At 35.1% G+C, this 27556-nt stretch overlaps 1 protein-coding gene across 2 annotated transcripts in view; it reads right to left on the bottom strand.

Moving 5' to 3' along the window:
* The window catches only part of SNX29 (sorting nexin 29), a gene marked incomplete at its 3' end in the record, with an annotated part of 142224 nt that overhangs the window by 83770 nt on the left and 30898 nt on the right, over positions 1-27556 (bottom strand). For both annotated transcript variants that reach the window (XM_082490401.1, XM_082490402.1), the window contains exons 11-15: positions 27164-27246; positions 17814-17877; positions 16559-16687; positions 5448-5530; positions 1133-1239 (exon numbers count right to left, since the gene is read on the bottom strand). In XM_082490401.1, coding sequence (XP_082346527.1) covers positions 1133-1239; positions 5448-5530; positions 16559-16687; positions 17814-17877; positions 27164-27246 — 466 coding nt within the window. The remainder of the gene's footprint in view (positions 1-1132; positions 1240-5447; positions 5531-16558; positions 16688-17813; positions 17878-27163; positions 27247-27556) is intronic.

Raw genomic sequence — 27556 nt, forward strand, 5'->3', positions numbered from 1 at the left:
GTGCTACTGCTAACACTGTCTTCCACAAACTCAGAAGTGTTAGCAACAAATTCCTGAATATGCAGAACAAACTTAGTAGAACTAAGGAGGACGCTTTTAAAACTGAAAGATTTTACCTGTGTTCTTAATTAAGATATTCTTTTGATATGTACAGAACAGAGCAAAAGGAGTCAGAAGAACCCAACCAAAGGTATGCTATTAGGGAGAGAATTACGTTCACATGGTCCTATGAGAAAAGGATAACCAAGTATGAATATTTTAGAACTGTATTAATCTCTTTGATGCATGACCTGCATTTTTAGTCATCTTCATGTTAATCAGTTAATATGAATACCCAATTTGAGAGTATTTTGGGCAAGAAAAAGAGAATTGTTTTACTTTTTATAAAAATGTTCATTTAATATTTAATAGGAGATATGGGTATTAGATATAAAATTTCATTATTTTTGTCTGGAAAATCATTTGTATTTAAATTTAAGATGAAACCCTAATCTTTTTTTTTTTTCTTTAATGAATTTTACATTAGTCTTAAAAGTGAATCTTGCATTAAGAACTTTTTCTAACATAGTCTTATCAATAGAACTAGGAGCTTCTATTATCTGTTTCCACCTGCAGTATTCAATAAGCTATACAAAGATCAAACATGGTTTAGCAATCAGAAAACAGTAAGAAAGCACAGAAAAATCTACAGATTTCAGAAGATCCGCATTTTAAAGCTTAACTGACAAACAGTAATCCCTGTAATTGTGTACTATAACTTATACAATACCTGAAACCTATTGTCTGTGATGCTTTCTACTTCATCACCACCAGTTATAACCTTAAGGAACTTGTTTATTTATTAAAACCTTCATTTTAATATCAAAGTGTAAATGTGTACCCTTGTTAGGAAAAATATTTTTAATTGTTTGAATTGTTTTAAACATGCTTTGAAGTTGAATGAACAAATTTGTATTTCAACCACAGAAGCCTGAAAATGAAATCTTTCTTTTTTTTTTCTTTTTAAAGCAAAAATTAGACTTTTCTTCTACAATAATAGGAGAAAAAAACAACTAAGCAAAGAAACTATTTACAGCTTCAAATGTTATGTTACAATTTTGATTCTATAAAATTTGTGCTGTACAAACATTACCTCAATCAATTTTCTTTCATACGAGCTGGCTAGTTCCTCATTGTTTTCTACTTGCTTTTGCTCTGGAATAGTAAATTCACCATCAGTGCTCCAAATGTTTGGCAGAGCTAAAACAAAGAGATACCTCAAATTAAAATGTTACATTACATAAACATCTAAGACAACCTGTTCAGAAGTAATAGTTCTAAAAGAAACAGTTATTAGTAGTAACAAAATAGAATGTAAGACTAAACAGCATTACAAGTACTAAAATACAAATGCTGCAGGGAACTTTCTTGTGAGCCACATTTAGAGAGGTACTCTCGACAGAAAAAAATACAACCTGAAAGCATTTGGCTGTTCTGTGACCACAGATACCTAATACACGTATAATATAATATATGCATATATAATATACATAACCAGAATTCCTACCCAAAGCCTTTGTAAACTAAGCCTACGCTTCTCTTTTAAGTCTTTTTTTCTACTTCTCTTCCAAAATAACAATTCATATTACTTGGACAAACTACTTGGATATCGTAGAAATTACAGAAAATAGGGCTGAGAATGGACATTCCATACTAATCCAGTATTTCATGTTTTGGCATAAAGCAGAATCAGCTGTAGTTATTTCATTCTTGACACTTAATTGTCTAATTCATTCCTAGAAAACTCCAATAATGGAGATTTCATGCTTCCCTGCACAATCTATTTAAAGTTAGGTATTCTTCTCAGAATGGTTTTCTTGATAGCTAATCATACTTCTTTCACCTGCCATTTAAGCCCATTACTTTTCTTATCCACAGTGAATGAAAACTACAGTTTATTCTATTCCTGTTCCTAAGTATCATTTATGTATTTGATGATCACTTTAAGGCCTGTTCTAAGTAAGTTTCCTCTTCCCCAAGTTACACAAAGTCCAATTCAACTTTTCCTCACAGATCATGAATTTCTAAAGAAACAAGTTAGCACAGATAAAGTAAACAAGCTGTAATGAAAGAGACATTTAACAAATGCTTTCAACATTCTTCAAAATCTAAACTATATATACAACCACTATAAGGTAGATAGAAGACACCATAATTCATCTGACTAAATACTCTTGAGCCTGGGAACTGATTTTTGCTTCGAGGAGGAATATATACATTCAGAAGCTTATTATTATTTTTAGTGAATTTTGAATGCTACTTTAAGACTATTTCTTGTAAATCTTGCTTGAAGTTCTTCAGCCAGAAACTTTTAGGATCAGCATTTTCATATACATAATACTATTGTATCTAAGCAGGCTTGAGAAACAGCACACATCCAGGTCTTGCTGATGGCTGAGACGTCAGGATGCTCATTCATTAAATATTTAAATACCAGTATCAAACTGATCAGTCTACGGCAGCGATAACTCATTTTGAAAGCTGGTATGGTATTCTGAACTTGACACAATTCTGACTCTTGAGCAATTTACTTATAATCACATTTGCTGAGTGTTTTTTAAGTCACTGCAAGGCAAGATATTATGCTCAGTTTCGCTTATTATTTTAGGAAACTATTTAAAACCCATACTCAATAGCATCTGATCTGATTATTGTAGCAAACATAGATTCTTCTCTATTTATAGTCATAAAAATAACAGCAGAAGCTCAATTTATTTTGACTCTTTCAAAACAGTTTCACAGAAAGTCTAAACACAGTGTTCTAAAATCTACAATACATTTAAGACTTTTGTTTTGATAACATTTGGAAGAAAATTAATCATCCTTGAAATTACTTATTATGATAACATAGGGCAACAGTGAAATCAGCATTGTATGCAACACTTTATGCCTCCCTGACGAACACAATTTCCTAACATTACAGCAAAAGAGGACATATGGGAGTTTTCCGAGTCTAAACCACTCAGAACTCTTATGGCCCTGTCTACACATTGGGCTAGTTAGAAGTCAAGAACCTTAACACATGAGTGTGTAAACTAATATATAAGAAAGCAACAGAATTTTAACTTAAAAGTAGAGAAAACAGTTTCTTCATCCGATTTTCTTCACAAAATTGTCACAAGCTCAGAACTCAGTAATAAAACAGGTCTTGTAAATATACTCTGTAATCCTTTTAAGCATGTAAGATAATTAAGAACAAAATTACTTAAGACAAGTTGTTAGGGTCACTTTAAGCTATACCACAACTGGAATTCAGTGATTTGCCTTAAGTTACACAATTATATATGTACTGATATATTCTAATAACGCAAATAATCTTAATTATGAAGGCTCACATCGGAAAAATATGAATACCTACAATGAGACAGTACAAGTTATGTATGTTAACCATGGGTGCAAGAGTTTCTCTAAATCTGGTAAAAGAAAAAACATTTTTTTGTTTCACTCGCCTTTTTTGAAGTGCATCTAAACATGTTAGTTCTCAGGGATTATTTACATGCTTAAGTACTTTTTTGAGTCAGAGGTTCCAGTACTACTAAAAATTTCTTAAATATCTCCAATGGCAGGTAAGAAAAAAAATGTATTTGGTTTTATAAAAATACAGTATGTGAAAAATTATTACAATTAGTGCATGTAAGTGAAATTTATTCTGGTCACTAATGATAAATATTACAGAAAATTACTGTGGATTGATTAAATATCCTTTGAGCATAAAGCATACATGTATTCATTTTTAGAAATGTTGGTACCGTTCCATCCCCCTTTTTCATCTATAAAATCTGATCATCCTACTCAGTTTCTATTCTTATTACTGTCTAATTTGCATAATTTTAACATGGCAGAATATAGCTAGCCTAGGAATATTTTTTTTCTTTTCCTATAATTACACTCATCATGGAAACTGTCAGTATCTAATGAAGGATAATTTCTGCTATTATAAGAAGCTTAAGAGATGGTTTTCGTGAATAATTCTTAATATGAATCACTACACTCCAGCAAAGTCGGAAGTAAAAACATGTGTTCTCACTAACAAAAATCCTTTTAAGGATGAATGAAGCTTTTAAATGACAGATAAGTACAGTGACTAGCCCTTAAGAGCAGAATTAACGTAGTATTCATTCATACAGCCACTTATATGACCATAATATTGACAATTAAAAAAAAAAGACAGATGATGCCAATTTCTGAAAAGCCACCTCGTCTCTCAAAACACCTTCTGTAGTCAGTGGAAATACAGGTCCCACCAGATCAGAATCTTGATTGATTCAGAATCAAGACTCCAATTCGATGACCGTCATGGACACTTTTATCACCGCTGACCACTAAAGAAAAACAGGTAACATTGCTGATAACTTGTTATCTTTCAGATATAAAATCTGCTCATTAGAGTCAGAGCAACTTAGCAAAGAAAGTGAAATATCTGGTCTTAATAAAGAGTCTATTTCAAACAGTCTGCAAATACTGATCTCCAAAACAACACTATAATCTAGAGATACTAAATTTTCTCTCCTCAAAATAATCATTCTTATGTTGCAATATCACATTAACTCATAGATTATTTTAAAAGTAAATTTTCATCCTTTTTTTTTTTTCTGGAAAGTTTCTTATTGGAAAAAAGTAAGACCACCTCATTTATCTGAAAACATTCTGTAAAAATAAGTACAAAAATCTACATTGGTATTTTTCTTTTTAAAAAATATATCAAATATGTTTTTTTCAATATTATTCTATATTATTTTGATATCACTCTACCATGGTTGGAAAAGATGAATAGGGCTTATAATTATCTCTTCCTAACCCCACTTTCATATAAATTATTTCATTCATTTTGGCGAAGACTCAGCAACAAAAGCAAAGATTTCTTGATTGTTTCTGCTCAGCAGTAATTTGATAGTATGCCATCACATAACATTCTTTTTGTTTGATATCAATCCGCATTATGAAAGTGTTCACAGAAGAGCAAATAGCCCAGTCAGAGATGCATCAGGGACAGTTCTCATAGAAACAGAACTGTCAGCTTTTCAGGTGCTGGTATTTTCCAATAGGGGGAGCTCTGATGTCATACTGGGTAGCATGTGGAAGTGCGAAACATGTCCCCAGACAGGCTAGGATTGTTTTGTGGCTGAAGTGTTGGTTATGGACCAGGGCTTGCACAGGATTGGGTAGTTGGTTATCTACAGAGATCCATTCCAGGATCGAACAAAAGAAAAAAATGCAGATTCTTGTAAACCAGACACATGGCTGTTCACTGGTTATTCTTTCATTGTCAGTTTTTATACATCTCCAGGAGTGACCTCCATTGTTTGCTTACTATACCTATGCCTCCAACAAACTCTGTCTCAACGGTAGTGTACAGAAAAACAAACCCTGTGCACGGATTATCTTTTTTCCCTCCATTTTATCCTTACCTTCCACTGTTTGACTTTCTCTTCTGAGCATCTGGACAGCTCCTACATACTTCTTAAGTTGCACTTTTAGTACCTCATTTTCTCTGTTGATAAAAAGAACAGAACAAATAAATACTACTGTTTTCTCAAAACAGAGACAACCCCCTTTCAATGGAAACAAACATACTGTCTGTAATAATCTTTAGCTGTGTCATCAAGATGAAAAAGAACCAATGACTTACACATTAAATAATACATCAACAGGAGGGTACCAGGAAAACTAGTTTTCCAGGGCCACATAAACACATCAGTGAAACAGATCATCTCATAATCAAAAACCTCTTCATTAATTGTTTAATTTATATTTTCTATACTATGCTATGTTCATGGCAGAAAAACAATACAGTCTATCTAAATCAACTGTTGATTGAGAAAATAAGGATGGGATATTAGACAAGGAAATTCAGAACGGCCAGTATAAAATTAGATAATCATTTTCCTAGTTGTCCAAGTATTTAATGTCAGGCAAATAAGAATTCAGCTTTAAAAACAGACTTAATCATTGTAAGAAAATCTCAGCACTTCAGCAACAATATTCATGGTAAAAGTTTTCCACATACCATTCCTAAATGAAAACCTTAAGAGAAGAAATTAAGTTAATCCCTTTGACTGCTAGTGCCTGTGCCTGTCGTATTTTTCTTTGGAAAGTACAAGTGTTCAAACCAGGTAGTATCATAGCTCCACCTAACAACTTTAAGCACCTTAGTTTATATTTGTGTGGGAAATAGCAAGGATTGTAATCAAAGGAATTTGAAACAAAGCTGAAAAATCATGTCTGAAAATTCAATTAACTGTCTAATCCCTTTCAGTTAACCAACTATGACAGAAGTATTTATACAGAAGAAACATAACTAAAATGAATTGCAAGAGAGTGAATTCAGACAACTTTTACTCTTCTTTAAGACAATATCAAAACAGAAATACGTAGGTGCCACAGATGCAGCACATAACATCACGCACAAGAAACCTGCAACTGGTTAGAGAGAAGAGAGAAAATGGACAGGTCAAAATCATGCCAGAGGAGCATGGAAAGCTCCTCTGATGAAACCCTTCACATGTAACAGATTACAGAAAGCTGTAAGCACATTATACACAAAGAGGTAGGCATTTTATTTATAGGAAGTTATTTAAGAATAAGAAGTATTCAGAAACACATGCAAATATGTTTGGTGGTCCTACTATATATATACTCATACACACACACACAAAATACATATATATTATATATACACCACAAAAAGTGCTGTTGTGAGCAATGTCATATATATATATAAAAACCCTAGACTGGTACTATATTCGTATTTCTACGGATTTCAAATCAGTTTTCTGAACCATGTAACCTCAATTTCATTCAGTCCTTTAGTTGGAGGTTGCTAAATAATTGAGAAGAAACTATTGATTACCCAACTATCAAATTTTAGCAAAGTTCTTGATAATTTTATGCATTTTCTGACACTTTTCATTTCCTAGACTACAAAGAACAAGTCAGGTTTTCCACCAGAGACGGACACTGATATTCAGATTAAGGGGAAAAAAAGTCAGGAACACAGTTTAATTCTATCTACTATTTTAAAACAAGTCTAAATAATTCATTCATTAAAGAAATATTCATGCAACAGCTAGACAAAAAAAAACTTTCTCACCAAAAGTATAAATGTGTCTGCATGGAAATAACCATATACAATTACAATATATTGAGCTTTAAAGATTGTCATGAAATAATCATACACCATCTCATTTCTTCTGTCTGTACTGAGACAGCATTATAAAAAGAAAAAAAATCAATTTTTTACTATTGTGCCTATCAACTTAAAATGGATACAGTACAAATGAACTTCAGAAAGGCTTTAATTCACTTAAGGTTTTTGATACAAGACTGAAATTGAAAGCAGGATACTATGGCCCACTCACAATTTTCTAAAATGCCTCCTTATCATCTTATTTCTTCTCGTTCTTTGACATCTTTCTTATAACTACTATTTAGCTAGATTCCAAAGAGGGCCCATCCTGCTATATATGAATTTATATAGCTCTTTATATCAGAGCATGTTTAAAAAAAAAATTAGCAACTGCTCACTAAAAAGTCTTTAATGGCTTCAAGAGGCATTATATCAGATATTCATAGCAAGTATTTTATAGAAAGAGAAACTCCTGTATAGGACTTAAGGGTCAGATTTGCAGAAATTCTTGTCCAGCTGACCCAACAGTACTGTTGAGGATGTTAAATACTTTTATGTAAAGGCCCCAAGCTTTACTTCTGCAACTTTTCCAAACTCTACTATCTAACCTGAAGCAAAACTGTCAGCCTGTTATGAGACCAGTGATAAACACAATGCTTCAGCATCTTTTGAAGTGCTCCAAACAATTTCATGGTCTGAGCTGAAGTATAAGGGACAAGACTGTAACTACAAGTTGAAAGGGACAAAAAAAAAAGGAAAGAAAATAAAAAATCAGGTTGAAATACATGGGAAAACGAAGACAACCGTGTCACTAAAAGCACACCCATTTCCAAAACCTCAACCATAACAAGTTTCCCTGCCTGATCACTTCTCCCATGTTAACATAATATGATAATATGACATTTACCCTGTATCAGCTCAATGACAGAGGATGACAATCTAGTATTCCTACAAATTACTCTTTTTGCTGAAATGCCACAGGTCTAGTGTGTGTTGTTAATTAAGCTTTATACCATTGCTGATTACTCACGCAGAACAATAATACAAGACATACTTTTCTTTGGTTGTTTGATTACAAAACCAGAAAACTGCACATTAAGAGCTACATCGAAAAAAATACTAAGGTTTGAAAACCAATCAGAAACAAAATTGATTTAAAGCATCCTATGAAACCAGAATTCAACTCCTGCCCAGGTCTTTTTATGATTTATTATTATTTGGGTACAGAAAAGCAGCAGATTAACAGAACATCTTTGAAGCCTTATGTCTTCAAGACAAAGAAAAAAACATATGCATTTCCCCACTTCTTTTTCCTTAAAACAAAGTTAGTTTCCGACAGAGCGGTTTATCTCCGAAATCTCTCCAAAAGTACAACTGGAGAAATACAAACATATTTAAATATAGCAACTTATAAATGCCACACATCTGTAACAGCAGGATAAATTTCATTCCATACAAAGCTTTTTCAAGCAACTGTAGGAGTTTCTCCATAGTTCCGTGACTATTCTCCAAAGAAAACCAGCTAAAGATATTTCCAGGTTCCAATAAACACTTTATTTATAAGCTAATGCAGTAAGGATCAACCTTTTTTAGCAGAGTGTATTTTATTCTATAGCACTTTTTTCCAGTGAAACTACTTAAGATGCAATTAAACTCTGTGATTAGCTTTTGCTTTAGTACTTTTCCTGAAGATACATAAGAATATTACAAAACTATGTGTATCCACTCGCAGCCATTAATAGTGTCTTTGCTTAAAACCAGAGAAAAAATACAATACTAATTATGATAATGAATCAGTACATAATAACAACCGTAAGCAAAGAGAAGAGGAATGTAAGTATCAAAACCTTAAATGGTGATACATGAGTAGCTTCTATCAATTTTCCAAATTGGAAGATACCACCTCATAAAATCCCTAACATTGTAACTATTTCTATTGTCAGACATACTTGAAAATTCACTGGAAAGCACTGTGTGTATTCACACATGATATGAAAAATCTTAAGGATCCTACTAAACTGTAATGAAACGAAAGTCAGAAAAAGGCAAAACATTCAGTAAATTTCTTTCAAGAGTATGCATATGGTCAGGGTTTGTTTATACAGCAATACCTGACTGGCATTACTAGTGTAAAGTGTCGTTTTCGCCAAAGATATGAAATAAAACATTAATAGTAGAGGATTTTATTTTCCATGGCAATATTTAGTAACATTGATCATACTAATACAGAAAGAAAATATTTTTTTACTGAAAAGAAATTTTCTTTAAATATTCATGAATGATCCACAGCCACAGAACACCTTAGCAAAAATAAACTTGCTTATTTATTATCTTTTTTTGAAAAACTATCTGGAATGAAAAGGAATGATCAATTATATAATAAATGTAAGTTGTCAAATACCTTCAATTCCCTGCCTAATTTTGAAGCAAAAGTAATTACACTTCCTCTCAATTTTATTATTTAAAAATTAGCATTTAAGGAAACCCTGCCTAAAAGAAAATCAAAACTACTCTAAGAATGGTATTTTTTTTTAGCAGCATAAAACAAGTTCACATTTTGGGAAACACATACCTGCCTTTTATGTATATAATGAACAAAAAGATAGCATGCAATATTACTGATAAATGCATATCCTTAACGAGAAGTTAATTCACACCAGGAGAAGTAGCAACTATTCCCTAAGGACTCTCAGACCGAGAAGATGAATGTAACAGGATAACAAGCAGCATGTTCTCACATCAAAGGGAGGACAGTGGAAGAGAGATGCTATTCATATGGAATACAGCAGTGGATCAGCCCCCCTGCTGGGACTTCTGTATTCCTGGAGAAGGACCAAGGCCCTGCAGGTGAAATCTCCCCCATCTTCCTTGTGCTATAGTATACCTTTTAAAAACTATCACTATGGGGGCACAAGGAGTGTTGAAGAAGGTTGGTTATTTTCCAGTAATGTCCACAAAGTTTCTGCAAGAAATAGTTATGCTTACTGAAGCATGTATACATACACCAAGCACAATTAAGATCTACTATGCATCTTATGTCTGTCAAAATAAGATTTCTGGCTGTTAATACAAATGAATACTAGTAACAAAGTGTTTTATAAAAGCTGACTTCCAAAAATTTCATTAACAGTTTAAAGAACAATATACCTTTAAGTTAAGATTTTAGTTGTAGAGGAGGCAGCCTTAGAGGACTTATTTTCCTATACCTTAACAGAAGAAAAAAATAAACCCACAGATTCTTGAAAGAGATACAAAAATTCCTCTAGAGTTTCTGTAAAATGAGGATAGTAAGAAAAGAAATTGAAAAGTAGTTTCTCATGTATCTCAACTATAGTGGCCTGAAGAACACTGTAATTAAGTTTCTGGCACAAACATCAGATTCTAACAAGTGCTTTCTGTGGAGTTTAGTCCTAAACATGTTCTATTTTTAAATTCAGGCTAACAAAAAAAAAAAAAAAATCTCCAACAGATATCTATCTTGATAAAAACTTAGTGTTTTAGAAAAACTATAAAGATACCAAATCTCCAAATAATAAAAAAAAAAATATGCATCAAGCTTGAGAATTAAATGGAATAAAAAGTGTATTGCAAGAATATATAGAATTATAGAATTGTTAGAGTTGGAAGGGACCTTAAAGATCATCTAGTTCCAACCCCCGTGCCATGAGGAGGGACACCCCTTCCACTAGACCAGGTTGCTCAAAGCCCTATCCAACCTGGCCTTGAACACTTCCAGGGATGGAGCATCCACAGCTTCTCTGGGCAATCTGTTCCAGTGTTGAACTACCCTCACAGTAAAGAATTTCTTCCTAATATCTAATCTAAATCCACCCTCTTCCAGTTTAAAACCATTATCCCTCATCCTATCACTACACTCCCTGATAAAGAGTCCCTCCCCAGCTTTCCTATAGGACCCCTTAAAGTACTGCTATAAGGTCTCCCCAGAGCCTTCTCTTCTCCAGGCTGAACAACCCCAACTCTCTCAGCCTGTCTTCACAGAAGAGGTGCTCCAGCCTTCTGATCATATTTGTGGCCCTCCCCTGCACTCACTCCAACAGGTCTGTGTCCTTATGTTGGGGGCCCCAGAGCTGGAGGCAGTACAGTGGGGTCTCACAAGAGGAGAGTAGAGGGGAAGAATCACCTCCCTCCACCTGCTGGACACACTTCTTTTGATGCGGCCCAGGATGCAGTTGGGTTTCTGGGCTGCACGCGCACATTGCTGGCTCATGTTGAATTTATCAACCAGCATCCCCAAGTCCTCCTCCTCAGCGTTGCTCTCAATCCATCCCCCACACAGCCTGTATTTGTGCTTAGGATTGCCCCAACCCACATGCAGGACCTTGCACTTGGCCTCGTTGAACTTCATGAAGTTTGCACAGGTCCACTTCTCAAGCCTGTCCAGGTCCCCCTGGATGACATCCCTTCCCTCCAGCGTATCGACCACACCATACAGCTTGGCGTCATCGGCAAACTTGCTGAGGGTGCACTGAATTCCAACACAGCTGTTAAACAGTACCAGTTCCACTACTGACCCCTGAGGAACATTACTTGTCACTGCTCTCCACTTGGATGCAGAAGTTGGGTTAGATAACTTCCAGAGATGCCTTCCAACCTGAATTATCCTATGATCCTACTATTAGGAGGTGCAAGATCACAATAATTGTAGTAATATATACCCTAAGTGAAATAAGAAAAATGAGAACTATTACTTACAGAAGTGGAAGTTAAAGTATATACAATATAATGAGATTACAGCATAAAACCAATCTCTGAAAAAAAAACGTAATGAGGAATGATGGGACAAACTTAACTGCTTGTCATGAAAGACAAACACCATATGCATGATAAACTGAAAACTATTCTCATGACAGCTTTACAAAACAGACTGTGTTCAAACCTAAATTATGCTCTATCTTTGCACTGATATCACACCTGAAAAAGCAAAATGTGGCTGTGTGGATAAGAAATATGAGGAAGTTGTTTATCTTATGAAATAACGTATCTTGCTTTTTATAAAATGTTTTGTAACTGTGACATGTCACCAACTAAGGGAAAAAAAAACATTGACTGTAAGAATATTCAAATTAGTTTTCATAAGCAGGGACATGAGATATTTTTTCTTCTCTCTAAGAAGCTGCTTAAGGTAGTAATGCAATCATTTCAAGATGCACAACTCAATTTCACCTATCACTGAAGCACTAGGGCTCCAAATGAAGTGCTGTAAAACAGATTAATATAAAATGCCAAACCCAAAAGCAATGTGGCTTAAGCAATACAGACACTAGATAAAAGGAGGCAGATTAGGTTACAAAATGTACAGTAAACAGAAGGTACATAAAACTGTAAGATAACATATAGTCAAATTCTCATCCCCCATTTCCCTACAGAGTGCATTATCACCTTCACTTTCTATCTGCTTTTCTTGCTACAAAGCCTGTCCTTTGTAAAATGCTTTCCTCCAACGTTTCTGAATATAGTCTAAGAATATGCAATCTGAGATTATCCAATTTCACAGTCAACTTCAATAAATTTCTTTGCCTTGTAAAGGGATGTAATAGTATTCCATAGAGAAAAAAGAATCTCAATTTAAAAACTTCAGCATTGCCAAGAAGCCACTGGCACAATATGTCCATGCAATTTAAGAAAGACTCATTGACAAGGAAAAAATAAAAATAAAAGAAAAACAACAACAAAAAAAACAGTTTACAAAATGATACTAAAGAGTCTATTTAGTCTATTCTATCGGAAGGCTAGGAAATGCATTGAATGCTGAGATTGCTCCTTTTGAAACAATATCATAACTGTTACGAAAGAGCTATTCAAATACCTCCAATGGAAGAATGAGATGAGCTCTACTTGAAACTAAAATGACTTAAGAATTTTTCCATTTTTCAAAGAGAATTTAGGAAACTCAGAAAAATTTCTCTAAGTAAGCTAGCATTTTGTCTAGGAGACCAGAGACTCTTCAGAGAGTCTAGCAGACCAGCTGAATAAATCAATTTTGCAGATATGCAGAAGTAATCATATGAACACTGACTGATGTGTCACTGAAATTTGTGTTCTCAAAGCCTTCAGGAAGATACTTATGTCAAATTCTTCGCAAGAGCTTTGGGGACACACACAAATATCAGCACTCATAATCTGAAGCATATTTGTTCATCAAATTACAATAGTTAGATTGTTACTGAATGATTTTCCTTGCCTCAAGATGTTCAGAATATTACAATTGAGGAAATTTTTCTACTTTTGTCATATGATCAGTTGTTTTCAAGGTAAACAGTAAGATTTCACTATTACAAAATATCTGAAACTTAGTTTCCCCTCACTCACCTAGTGTATTATGTAGCACTTACAAAGTATTTCATAAATTTTTATCTCAAATTCTTCAAATTATTCAGCTTACCCAAATACATGGTTTAAAATATTTTTTATTAAAAAAATTGTATTACTCTTACTATGTACACTGTATCACCTACAGTGTACAAAGTAAACAAACAAAAGAATTTAGAAGAAAAACCCATATTCCAAAATAACTACATGCAAAATTTCTTATGTGCTAAAAAATAAGTTGCAATGAATCATTAAAGAAATGCATCCAAAGTCTAAAATAACCAATGACACAAGAATTTGTCGTACCTAAGCACCATTTTCATCACGTGATAAGGTAAACCTAGTCTCTGTAGCAATGACAGAAATTAAATGTCTCCATAGCAATAAGAGAAATTAAATAAACTTGTTTAAAAATAACAAGTAAGTCTAAGTGAGCACCTCTTTAGATCTTTTTATAAAAGCTCCTTATCTATTCTTTAAAAAGGTATGTGCATGACAAATATGTGATTCACCCATATGTCACTGCAAATTCTAAAACTGTGGGGGAAGTTAGTCAAAGAAATACGAATATTCGATCCCTATAACCTGAAGTGTGAATATTAAATGAAGTATTTGCATTGTCTCAATTGCCCTACATCACATGAACGTCAAACCCACTTATGCATATCCCTCCCTCCCTCCCTCAAAGTGAGTAGTTCTTTTTGATGTGTCATCAAAAGCAGAATTAGTAGCATTCTAAATACTTTTTTTTTTTTAAGCAAGCTTTTTATTTATCATTTTCAGATACTAGTTCTGCTATGCCATAAAAAACTTATAGGAATCTCAGCTGTGGTACTCACGATTGACACTAAGCACTCTGCCTGCACATGCAGAAAACAAACACTTCTCTCTGTGATAAGGCACAGATTACTAATCTTATTTAACATTTGGGATAGGTTTGCTGTTTACTATACATGTCATGTGAATCATCCCCAAGATCTTAGGCATCATAGGTTACTCCAGAGCTTACTTAGAATTGTAAGAAGAAAATCACACTATTACAGCAGTATTTACCTTTAAAAGTCTTTCTTAAGCTAAATCACATTCAGACAAGATAAGAGTTAAAATTATTTTCTTTTAGCATAGCTGCAGCACAAAGTCAAGCTGAAGGCAAGTCACTACTGGGGCAAATATTGTTTAACACCTTCATTAATCACCTGAATGCTGGGACAAAGTGCACCCTCAGCAAGTTCACAGACAATGCAAAACTGGGGAGCAGCTGATACACCGGACAGTTGTGCTGCCATTAAAAGGGACCTGGACAGGCTGGAGAATTGGACTCAAACGAACCCCTTGAAGTTCAACAAGGGGAAATGCAAGGTCCTTCATCTGGGAAGGAATAACCCTAGGCACCCATACATGCTGGGGGCTGGAAAGCAGCTCTACGGAGAAGGACCTGGGAGTCCTGCTGGACAAAAAGATGACCATGAGCCAGCAATGCACCTTTCGCAGCAAAGAAAGCCAACGGCATCTTGGCACCTCATTAGGAGGTGCATTGCCACAGGGTCACTGCCAACAACAGGACCCAGGGGGGTTGTGGAGTCTCCATCTGTGGAGATACTCAAAACCCGACTGAAAATGGTCCTGAGCAACCTCTTCCAGCTGACCTTCCTAGAGCTAGAAGGAAGCAGTTGCACCGCTTCAGAAACTGGTACTGTTGATACTGTTTGGCAACAACTGTATAAAGTGGTCAGCCATGAAAACCTGACAACAGGACAAGAAAAAAACATCAGCCCAAGGAAAACAGTCATGCATAAACAATCAGATAGAAGGAAGTCAGATCGGATACAAATGTCACTGAAGAGGATGGATAATCGATTCTTTACTGCTTACATACATGAGGGTACATACAGAAGGGTATCTGTGTCAGCAGCAGCTGACACATATCCTATATAACTGAAAGCAATAAATAAAGACACAAATACTCCTTCTCAACTAAACTGATACTTGGACCACTCAGCACAATTTTTACTGACTGAAGTAAGAACTACTGGGAGGAGAGGGGTCCCCACACTAATCTCAGTGTGGAACTATATAAGATGTCTACAAGAGGAAATACTGTGGAGTAATGTTAAAACGAAATCATCCCCCAAAAAAGTCCTCACTGGCTCCAGATCTGAGAGCTAGAATCCCAAAAATCTAGCCAGTGTATTTTTGAAAAAAACAAAACAAAACAACCAACCCTATGTTTTACACACACACCAAAGCAGCCACTTCCACTACTAAAATAAGCATTTCATTACTCTAGGACAGCAACATCAGTCTGTTCACAATAAACATGGACACGGCATTTCTGCTTCCCTCCGCACCCCCTTATATTTAAAAGCTGTATCAGATTTGGGGGTTGGAAAATAATGTCTGGAAAACACTGTTTGCAGACAGTGCTAGGTACTGTAACAACATTAAGAATATCATATATCCAATAGAAGAAAAAAAAAAAAAAAGGATCTTGATACTGCGATTTGTTCCAGATTAGGCAGACAGCTATATCAAGAGTCTCCCAATCGGCAAGTAAGATAAAAATGAATTTAAAAAAAAAAAAAAAAAAAGGAGAGGGATTAGAACTGGACAAAATGGATACATGAAGAGAGTAAAGTCTTCTTACATTCACCTTTCACATACATGTATTCCTTTGTATCTAGTCTCATTATCTAACTGTTGCTATTTTCATGGCTTATATTTCTTAACATTAGTCTACTTTTTAAAATTAAACTGGATGTTGTCATAAGTTCAGCTCACCAATATTCTTTCCTCTGGAGCTGTAATGGTGGTTTTACTATTAAACTCTCATTTACAGTTAACACTTAATAAAACAAAAACCACAAGCCCACTAAATTTGTCAGAAAATCTTCCAAAGGTTTTCTTCAGCTTAAATTCAACTAAAGTCCATGGGATTTTTAGTCCTAAATCACTTACGTTCTTCTGAAAACTAAACTAATTGAAAATTAGTTTTTCTTGTATGCAGAATTTTTTTTCCCTTGTTCCACTGCTGTTACTTTTTATGACACTGTCAGCACTTCTTACCGTGCCAAGGCTTGGACTTTCATGGCATGTCGCTCTTCTTGTTCTGCTACTTTCCTTCTCCAGTTGTCCATTTCCTGCCTTAGTGCTGCAGAATGCTCCATCTCTCCATCAAGCAGATTTCTCAGAGATCTGGAAGAAGGCAGCAGCCTCTGTTAGAACACAGCAAACACTACCCAGTAGTTAGAGGATACCCTACGAATCACAGAGTAGGTTGCCTGAATGATACCATTAATGTATCCTAAAATTTTGTTATTCGATGTAATAAATTCACCTGACTTGATTATATAAAGATATGAAAAGCTAGAAGGAAAACTGACCCAATCAAAACAGTTGTAAGTGCTTACTATTAATTTGTATTACAATCTCATCAACATGCCCAAAGCACAACCTATTATGATATCTACTCTACCAACACATAGAAATAATTTATTATAGAAAACAGATTATTATGTGGTTTCAGTTCTTCAGTGCAAGTCCACACATCTCTGGAATAACCTATAAGCATATTGTTACTAGCTATCTGCTAGCAAGAGCACAAGACAGGTAGGGGTCTTGCCTCCACTGACAGCACAGGTCAGCAAGATGCATTAGAAGAATAAATATTTAATTTAAAAAAAAAAAATTACCTATAGAAAAATGTAAATTGCCAAAATAGGCCTACTACAGTATAACACAACAATGTCTTGAATGCATTTGTATTTTCATTCATCTAATGATGTGCTACAATATAATAAATAAATACAAAGCGGGTTTGATAGCATTTTAAATAAGCGACTTATCATTTTTACAGTTATATCATCATTTTGCCCAAAATGAACATAAAGACACACACAAATGACAGCCACTTTCAGTGTAACATTGTTAGCCATTCTACATCACTTCTGCACCAGAAGGGGAAAAACAGAATTTCTCTGAGTATTTGTCTAACTTTTACTCATTTGGAAAGCTATCTCAAGAATCTGTTGGCTGTAAGTTTTGTTTTGAAAAAACAACAACCGTCAAAAGCTCCCAAGATACAAAGAGTTATACGTGATTCAAATTCAAAGGAAAAAATTGACCTGCAAACTTTACTCTTCAGTATCAACAGTTGAATATTGAAGTATTAGGCTTACCTTTCACAGAAAGATAACACACAATCAAACAGATTACACAAAGTTTATGCATAGCTTTACACAAAGGACAGGTTGTATTAGAGAACAGATTTTATTTTTCTTTTTTAAATTAAAGTACCTCTTAACTAGGAAAAGAAAACTACCTATTCTGTTCTTCCAGTTCATCCTTTCTATTCATCATGGCCACGATAGCTTGGCGAAGTTCATCTAAAGAGAAGAGACAAAAAAGATGAATTTCTGTGTGTATTTTTGCTCATTTCAGATCTGAAAGTCGTGTACATAGTGGCACTAATTCAGCAACACACTTAAGATGATGCTAACATCATTTGCTATTCAGCAAAGCACATAAAAATGCTCTTAATCTCATCACTAATTTGTATAACCTTTCAAAAATTAAAGTCAAATTAAATTAGGTTGCATCTGGCTTTAATACAAATGTTTACAAGTTTGCCTGTGACTACAGCTGTTTTGTTTTAATCGCAGACGTATGGGACAATGCACCTTTTCACTACATGCATATTAATGAGATACACTGTTACTTGTTTAACTTCTTCAAATTGCTTGTCTTCCTTGCTACAAATTCTGACACAGGAAATAACTACTACAGTGAGACCAGAGTAGAGATAATGTCATTGCTTCTTCATGGCTTTCTTTTCAAGTTCAGTCTTAAAGACTGTCTTAGAGATGAGATTTCTGAATCCTGTAATTCCCATAAAAACCTTTTTATTTCCTATAAATACCTTAAAAAATACTTTCTGACATTATATTGAGAATAAAAATTTTAAAAATTGACAGAATTTTATAATTTTTAAAGACTTCTTTGGGTTAGATTTACCAGTGATACCATAGTAGCTGAATACCATACAGAAAAGTGTCAGTTCAAAGCACTGCCTCACCTGAAGTCCTTCTGCTATTACAAAGGTTTTACCATATAGCTGTACAGCTGTACCATTACTATTTACTATAAATTTACAGAAAAATATTAGGACTTAATCATCTAATCTAAAACAGATTTTAACTTCCAGATCTTGTATGAATACATGAAATACAACACTTCTTCAAGGATTTGTATGGCTTCTAGCAAACATCAGGATGGATACATGTCCAAAAATAGATTTAAAAAAAAAAAATATTAATAATTTCACATATGTGAATAATTTTTGGAGAGTTTCTGCAGGGCCATGATTATATTAAAACATCTCTTCTAACAGTTAAATTAAATGCTCCTATATTTACACGTAATAAAAGCCAATTCTGTTCTGCAAGTATTAAAAGCAGATGTCAGCAAATTTTTTGTGCTTTTACTGAAAACATACTAACAGAACTCGTATTACTTAATTTCTTCAAGTGAGCAACTTTTTTCCCCTTTACATTCAGTTCACTGATTTACCCATATCTTTCTTACTGTTTCCTACAGTTACAGAAATTTTTGCGAGTTCAAAAAAACACATTGTCCTGTGGACCAGATTAAGTCTGCCAAACTCAAACAGAGTGGACAAAAAGTGAAAGTTTTTATTATGTCAATCAAATGCATCAGTCAGGGCAGACACCACAATTCCAGTCTGGCATGGGTAACTACTGGTAAGTCCCCCCTTGCAGGATTCAGCAGGGTTCTCATATCACTTAAAATCAGCCAATCCAATTTCTTCAAGCTAGATTTTTTCCAAAACATTTCTGCTTCTTTGGCCATGGAGAAAGTAGATGATTATTTTCTACCCATTCCACATTACAGCTTGAGATCTAATTGACATTATCGAGAAACATTTCAGTAGGTCATTAGAGGGATTTTGCACTCCATTAATTCAGCACAGAAAGAACAATTATTTTTCTACAGTAACTTAGCATCTTTATATGAATTCTCTATACAGCTATCCAAAAAAAAAAAAAAAATTTCCAAAAGTCTGAAGACTTCTGCTTTCTCCCTTGATAATATCACTCACATTCAAAACCTAAGTTGTAATTACATGGCTACTTTAATCGGTCTTCCTAAGGCTGTGCTTTCAGCAAAAAGAACATTCCAGCTTGCTTTACCCGTGATTCCTACCAACGCCCTTGTTCTGGCACCGGTGTTTATACACATGCAGTGTCCTGGCAGGAACTCATCCAGCTCAAAATTGGTTCTGGTGGTTTTTGGTTTGGGTTGGTTTTTTTTTTTTCTGCTGGGCTACTTTTCACACAGTTGCCAAGTGATCTTACTGTCAAGTTTAGTACTATTGCTGCCACACAGCACATAGCAGAAAGCAGTCAGGGCAGAACAGAACACCTATTTTTCAATAAGGATGAGGCATAAAAGGTGGAATACCCTTTTTGGCAAAAGTAAAGTTCATATTGCATTGAAGTAACAAGGTAATCACTGCAATTTACGTAGCAACTGTAGAAAAACTTAGAATGGAAAGATTAGATATGACAAAATATGCCTTGCTCCATTATTTTCATGACTGTTTTTCAAAAGATGGTCTATAACAGCTTCTATTGACTAGCATTTCTGTGTGTGTGGAGGGGGGTGACAACAAACAAAAAAAACCCCACCAAACCCTACATTCTGAGATTTAAGTATTATATTTAGCTATAAAATATCAAACTTGGTGATCTTGACACTCAACACACTATTAGTATTCTTTTTGGTCAGAGGGTTGTGGTTAGGGGCGCAGAGTCTAGTTGGAGGTCAGTGACGAGTGGTGTTCCCCAGGGGTCAGTACTGGGTCCAGTCCTGTTCAATATATTCATCAACGACTTGGATGAGGGGATAGAGTTCACCCTCAACAAGTTTGCTGATGATACAAAGCTGGGAGGGGTGGCTGACACACCAGAAGGCTGTGCCATCATACAGAGAGACCTGGACAGGCTGGAGAGTTGGGCGGAGAGGAATCTTATGAAATTCAATAAGGGCAAGTGTAGGGTGCTGCACCTGGGGAGGAATAACCCCATGCAGCAGTACAGGTTGGGGGCTGACCTGCTGGAGAGCAGCTCTGTAGAAAGAGACCTGGGAGTCCTGGTGGACAACAGGATGACCATGAGCCAGCAATGTGCCCTTGTGGCCAAGAAGGCCAGTGGCATCCTGGGGTGCATCAAGAAGAGTGTGGCCAGCAGGTCGAGGGAGGTCATCCTCCCCCTCTACTCTGCCCTGGTGAGGCCGCACCTGGAGTACTGTGTCCAGTTCTGGGCTCCCCAGCTCAAGAAGGACAGGGAACTGCTGGAGAGGGTGCAGCATAGGGCTACCGAGATGATTAGGGGACTGGAACACCTCTCTGATGAAGAAAGACTGAGGGAATTGGGTCTCTTTAGTCTGGAAAAAAGACGGTTGAGGGGGGACCTGATCAATGCTTATAAATACTTAAAGGGTAGGTGCCAGGAGGATGGGGCCAGGCTCTTTTTGGTGGTGCCCAGTGACAGGACAAGAGGTAACGGGCACAAACTTGAGTATAGGAAGTTCCACCTAAACACGAGGAGGAACCTCTTTACCTTGAGGGTGGTAGAGCACTGGAACAGGCTGCCCGGGGAGGTGGTGGAGTCTCCATCTCTGGAGACATTCAAAACCTGCCTGGACGCGTTCCTGTGCAACCTGCTGTAAGGTGGCCCTGCTCTGGCAGGGGGTTGGACTAGATGATCTCCAGAGGTCCCTTCCAACCCTATGATTCTATGAACACTGCTACTTTGAGGGCAGATTGGAAAGGTTGGAGTTTTTAAGGGTTTTTTTGTTTGGGTTATTTTGTGGTTTGTTGGTTGCGTTTTTCGGCAGTGGAAAATTGGTGCGTTGTAACGGTTCTGAAAAAGTTAATACGTGGTGTTGTGAAAATGGACCACAATCAATCAGCCTGTCTGTGAAATGAAAAATTGCTCTAAGGATGAGGAAAATAGAATAAGCGTTCAAGCCTTGTACAAGTGTACAACACAAGCAAAGAATATCCATAGTAAGCTTTCAGTACAGTAACACTCAAGAAAAAAATAAAGATTCAGAATCCTTCTTGAGAAAGCATCAAGCCAATGGCATCTTAAATATTTCAAGTGTCATTAAAATATGATAATATGGAATCGGAGTTAGTTGCTATTATTTCTCTGACTCTGAATAAATTAAAGCCGTTGCTAGTCAGACAAGTTATTGTAGTGCTAGCTCTGCACTTATGCTGGGGTAACTACAATAATTGCCTGTATGCATACTCAGTCTGTTTAAAGCTGTACTGATTTATTAACATTTAAACAGTGATGCTATTATAAATTGTCTCCATTTTTCCAATTTTACCAGCCTATTCAAATTGTAACCTTAACTTGACTAATAACTTAATCTTCTTTCCCTTATTCCACTCAGAACCTTCTGCATGAGTAGAGGGTTGAAATCCCATCTTCTCTCACTCCTCTCTCCAACACACACATAAATAAGCAGAGCATGAAAGCAAGATTCTTTTGAAGACCACAGTTTGCATAAAAGGAGAAGAAAAAAGCCTCCTGAAATAAAAGATGTTAAAATGATTTTTATTTCTATCTGCTTCATTTTTTCTGAGTTATGGAATTGACAGTACTGCAGAGACACAGTAGAGGAGGAACTCCAAATTTCATTATCACATATAGGACAAAAATCAATGCTTAGTTTGGGACTACAAAAGCAAACACACTTCATACTCAGTATTTCTTGCTAATTTAGTTCAACTATGGAGAGCAGTGGAGATGTGGAAGAAAGCATCAACATAAACAACTGGTCTGGGCTAAGAGCCCAGGGTTCCAAGAAGGCTTATACAGCCAGTGCTTACCCTAGCAGCAATATGGCTTCATTGCTATACCTGTGTTATTTCTTCTTGAAGTGATGAGTATTAAGTCATGTTTTCTATCAATTACTCAAAACAAACACAAGAACTACATAGTTTATCATCAACACTTCTTTAACCTTTCCATCCATAGCAAATATAAAGGAGTCAAACATTCACTAGTGTAACTAAATAAAAAGTTACCAAGAAAAAAAAATCAGAAACTTTGATTTCATGATCTTTTGATGCAAGTAACTGAATAGAACTAAAAAAACTAACTAAATCCTATTTAATTCAGGCATAATATTCAAAACTTCCAAAAATCGTAATTTCTTACTCTCACTTATACTTCTTGAAAAATTCTAGTAGCATGTCAGAACAGTCAGCTGAATGCAAACAAAGTAAATCCAGTATCAGACACTGCAGCAGGGTCACTTCAAATCTGCCAGATCATCCACAGTTTATAAGCTTTTGTCTGTGTGTTATGCTTGCTTCCAAGATCAGTGTACGTACATAACCTGATTTTTATCAGCAGACATACATCTTATTCATTGTGTGGGTTAGAAAAAGGTATAAATAAGTAAAAAAAAAAAAAAAAAAAAAATTATCAAGAGTTGTAGCACCAAGCATAAATTTGGCATTTTCTGACTTCTGGACTTTGTAACCTCATTCTTTCTCCCCCCCCCCCCCCCCCGCCCTTTTTTTTTTTTTTTTGAAGAAAACAGTGGGAGAAAGGCAAAGTATACCCATTTCAGAAAACAGTTTGATGTTAGAGTTTATGTCCTAATTCCAAACTGCTTTGTGCTTGATATGTCATATACATTCTGTAAAGTAACATTCATGGAAAGAGATACACTACCGTTATTAAGCATCAGCATTCAACAGCAACATATCTAAATTTCAAGTGATAATCAGAGTTTCATAAAGACAGATATAATAAGATAACTAGTGAAGTCTTTCAAATTATGTAATCTTAAGAGATATATTTGCAACATCTTCTTAAAAAAAAGGATTCCCACGTGCAAACCAATAATTTCAAACCAGGTCTTTCTTTATCAGTAAAAAAGGTGACATAAAAATCAAGGAATGTGCTAATTAAATTTTTTGTATTAAACCTCACTTTTTAAAACACAAAAAAATACCTTTTATTGCTGAAATTAATCTGTAGTGCTTGATTATTAATAAAGCAAGTATTTGCTCTAAAACATTTTTAAATTCACTTGCATACTACAAGCAAAATTTAGCTTCTATAAAGCCTTTATAAGGTCACATTCAGAGCATGAAATGTATAAAGAAGTGCCACGCTTTAAGAAACGCCTGTCAATTTCCCAGCAACCTCCTGAAAAGTCATAAGTTTCACAACTCTTCTGCTGCTTAGCCAAAGATTGGATAAGTATGATTTGCAATCACTTGTTATGAAGAATGAGCTGTAAGTTAAATCATCTCTCAGCGTACACAAGGTCATGCATCACTCCTCTGCAATGCTGCAGATAGAATATCAGGGTGGGCTGGGAGCAGTCTACAGGAATGCTTTTTTTTATTTTCTCAAGTGCAAATTTACACAGATATTTTCAGAGACAAATAAAACTTCCAGCAGACTAGTTACATCCTAAATCAGAAGTCTGACCTTTAAAGACATGCTCCCTAAGTAAGCTGCCTGCACGAACATTGGCTATTAAGGCTTTATTTAGTCCTCCAAAATCTTGTAAATATTATCCTGTCATGTCACTACTAATAGGGCAATTTTTATCAGGAAACAAATTAGACAATACAGTGTTGGCCTTCTTCTGTATAGAAGGGTCCTGATCAAAAAAAGTCCTTAAGATGAACTGCATGATGAAATTTATACACCCTCTTTCCACATCTGTGCTTTCAGAGAAGTCACCAGAATTTAGTACCTGTCAGAGACCAGAGGCAACCAAGTTACAGAACAGGTCAGAAACTATTCAGAGGACAGAGAAAAGTACAAAAGCATACACCTTATTTACTTACACAGCCAGGATAAAAATATGATATGTAGGTTTGATTATACAGTAAAGTTCTTCAGTGACCATGAAAAACCCGGGTCTTTCTCAAGAATATATGAAAAAATATGCAATAATGTACATTGCTACAACCTTTGCTAACCTTTGTGGATAAGCTCAACTTTAAAAACTGAGGAAATTATAGTGGAAAAAATAAGTTCCCAATTATTTACTAAAAATAGCATGATAATCAAAGAACCTTGTAAAGAAGGACACAAGAAGCATACTTCCAAAACGAAAGTTTTGTAACTTCCTGTTTTTCCACTGGAAAAACAAAATCGGGAGATTCGTGCTGGTAGGACAGATTTTTCTGGTGTAAAACAATGCTGAAAATCTTCCAATGACAATAATTGGAACAGACATAAAGTTGTTTGTGATTCAGATATGACAAGATTAATACAGTTTTTAAAAAAATGAAAAAATGACATAATGGAATAGGTGCATAAAGATAAAACTTCTGACAAACTTCATTCTTTATAAAATTGGTTATAAGATATAACAATCTGTAAAGTAGGGCAAGTTTTCAAATGATGTCTAACATACACAGCAAACAGCTATGGATTAGGAATTCTCGAGTGGTATTAGTATTTTTTTTTTTTTTTTTGAGATGTACGTGCTGCTAAATTAACCTATACCTTACAAAGGCATAGGACAAATTCAGGAAAATCATTCAAAATGGCAGAAATTTTAAATTACAGCTTCTCAACATAATTTCCCAGCCCATATATCAAAAGAATCAAGAAAAAGTTAGTTCTATACTAATAAATTGGAAAGGAAGCCGGAAAAGAATAGATTAAAAAAAAAAAAAAAAAAAAAAAAACAAAAACCACCAAATAATTTCAGGCTGTCTTCAGAAGTAAGCAGCACAAAAATCCAGTCACTGGAGACCTCACAGCTTTTCTCACTGCACTACTGCATTCCATTTTTCTTGTCTGATGTGTTAGAATTAGTTGCTATGCAACCAAGCTATAAGCCTCACCATTTAATAATTCTTCTGCTAATTGCAACAGAGAAAGAGCTTCAGTGTCTGGCTCTGTCATAGCACTGAATTCTTCCTGTACAGAGAACCTATGACCAATAACAACAAACTTGAAAAAAGCATTTTTATTGAATGTATCTGGGATCAGCTATTATAAAGGTATTAACTTAGATGTATAGTCAGCTGAATTTTGATTATTATAATAATTAGATTATTTACTAAGTGTTCTACTGGGTTTATAGATTGTTTTGACATGCTTCCCCCCTTCCTTCCACCAAAACCTTCTCTGAAATGGGAAACTAATGATAGCATGTATGCTTCTGTTGATGCTGTGGTTCATTTCATTTACAAATTGCTAAGTATCAAGAATTGAAAATCTCAATATTTACTTTCTATTTTATAGCTGTCTTAACTACACACAGGAACTAACTGAGCAACTGAAGGAGACCAATTGCGGCCCCTGCTGGTACCTAATGCACCTACAAAACGAGTGCAAGAAAATCGTAAAGTTTTCCATTAAAATTCTATTACTGAAAAACAAAATAAAAATATAAGAACAAAAGGATATTGTAATAATAACATGAGCATAGACTATCCAGTGACCAAAGTATCACACTATCAACAGTAACTCCATCTACACCTTCAATTACATCACTTAAAATTTTCAAAACTAGTTTCCCACTTCATAAAGTGCTCTGTAAGAAAGGATTTTTCAGCTTTGTAAAGCTCAGTCAGCAGATCCATGCCAGAGCCTGAAACAGTACCCAGTCAAAATGCACAGTCTACCTCCTTTAACATACATTGACACAGAAATCAGTTGTACATGACATTAGAATATCTTAAGGGCACATTTATTTTGATGATTTCATAAATCAGTTTCAGAAAAGAATCTTAGGTGCATCACTTTTGACTTCATAAATTTCAGAATTTAAAATTTGTACATATTTAAATTTATAAAAAGAAACAGACAAGCACACACCCCAGAGCTTTAGGAACAAAGCCATATCCACCAGTTCAGACACAAAACTTTCTGTACAGTGAGCAAAATAAAACCATACCAGCTTACATGTTTGGACAGCTAGCGAGTTTAAGAACTAAGTCTTTTTTCTACAAGTTTATGTGAAGAAAAAAGATTAAAGATGGGGTAAACAAACTGCCTGTACTTCTACTAACCTCTTTTTACAGTAAAGGCTATTTTATCCTGTCCAGTTCAACTCTTAACACCACTGAAAATGACTATCCTCCACCTTAATATTAACTAAAGTTCTTGCTTATGAAAGCCCATATTTATGTTTGGAGCAGACTTCCATATCAAAATCACACACTGAATGTACATAGAAAGAGTTTGTTTGGGTTTTCTTCCAACTAGGCATTAATGAAAGCTGGCAAAATAAGTGATCACATCAGAACCAACCATTAGTGTTTTCAGAGCTTGCAGAGATTTAAAGATGTTAACCAAATTAAATCATTATTGTTCATTTAACTACTCAAGCCACATCTAGTATAAGGATGACATTAGCTTCGCTGTGGAAAAAGAAGCTAATGTCATACTAGTTGCAATGAACCATAACCTGGTATCTGCCAATTCAAAAAGCATTTCAGAGTAGTCATTTCCAATGTGGCCAGCATATCAGAAATGAAGCGCTGCATGCTCCTCTAAACAGATCTTACTGAAATAAAAATAGACATGAAGAGTTACAGGACTTTCAAAGTTAATTCCATCAATCTAGACACATCAAGGAAGTACTTACTAATTGTCATGGATTCTGGCACAGTGGCTGAAGGCAACATATTGCTTAAAGTATTCACTTGAGCTGGAGGACTGACTTCCACTCTAGTCATAAAAGTACAATACCATCAATAAATGAAAACAAAATCCTGAATTCCAAACTTAAGAAAAAAAGCATTCCAGAAGCTAGAATTATCATCATATTCACCCATATTCAATAACTTACGTTTAATTATCCTTTAATGTAGCTGTTGTGAGTTTGATTTAAGAATACACACAAAAAGATCCAAATCAACAGGCCATGGAGAATACAGTAAAAAATAACATAAAAAACAACATAAAACATATTTTCAAAACCAGGCGGCTGTCTGCCTGTTAATTGACATGACTACGTGACTTCTTCAAGATAATTAGG

This window comes from Vanellus vanellus (assembly GCF_965231255.1).
Source record: "Vanellus vanellus genome assembly, chromosome: 14".
NCBI lineage: Eukaryota > Metazoa > Chordata > Aves > Charadriiformes > Charadriidae > Vanellus > Vanellus vanellus.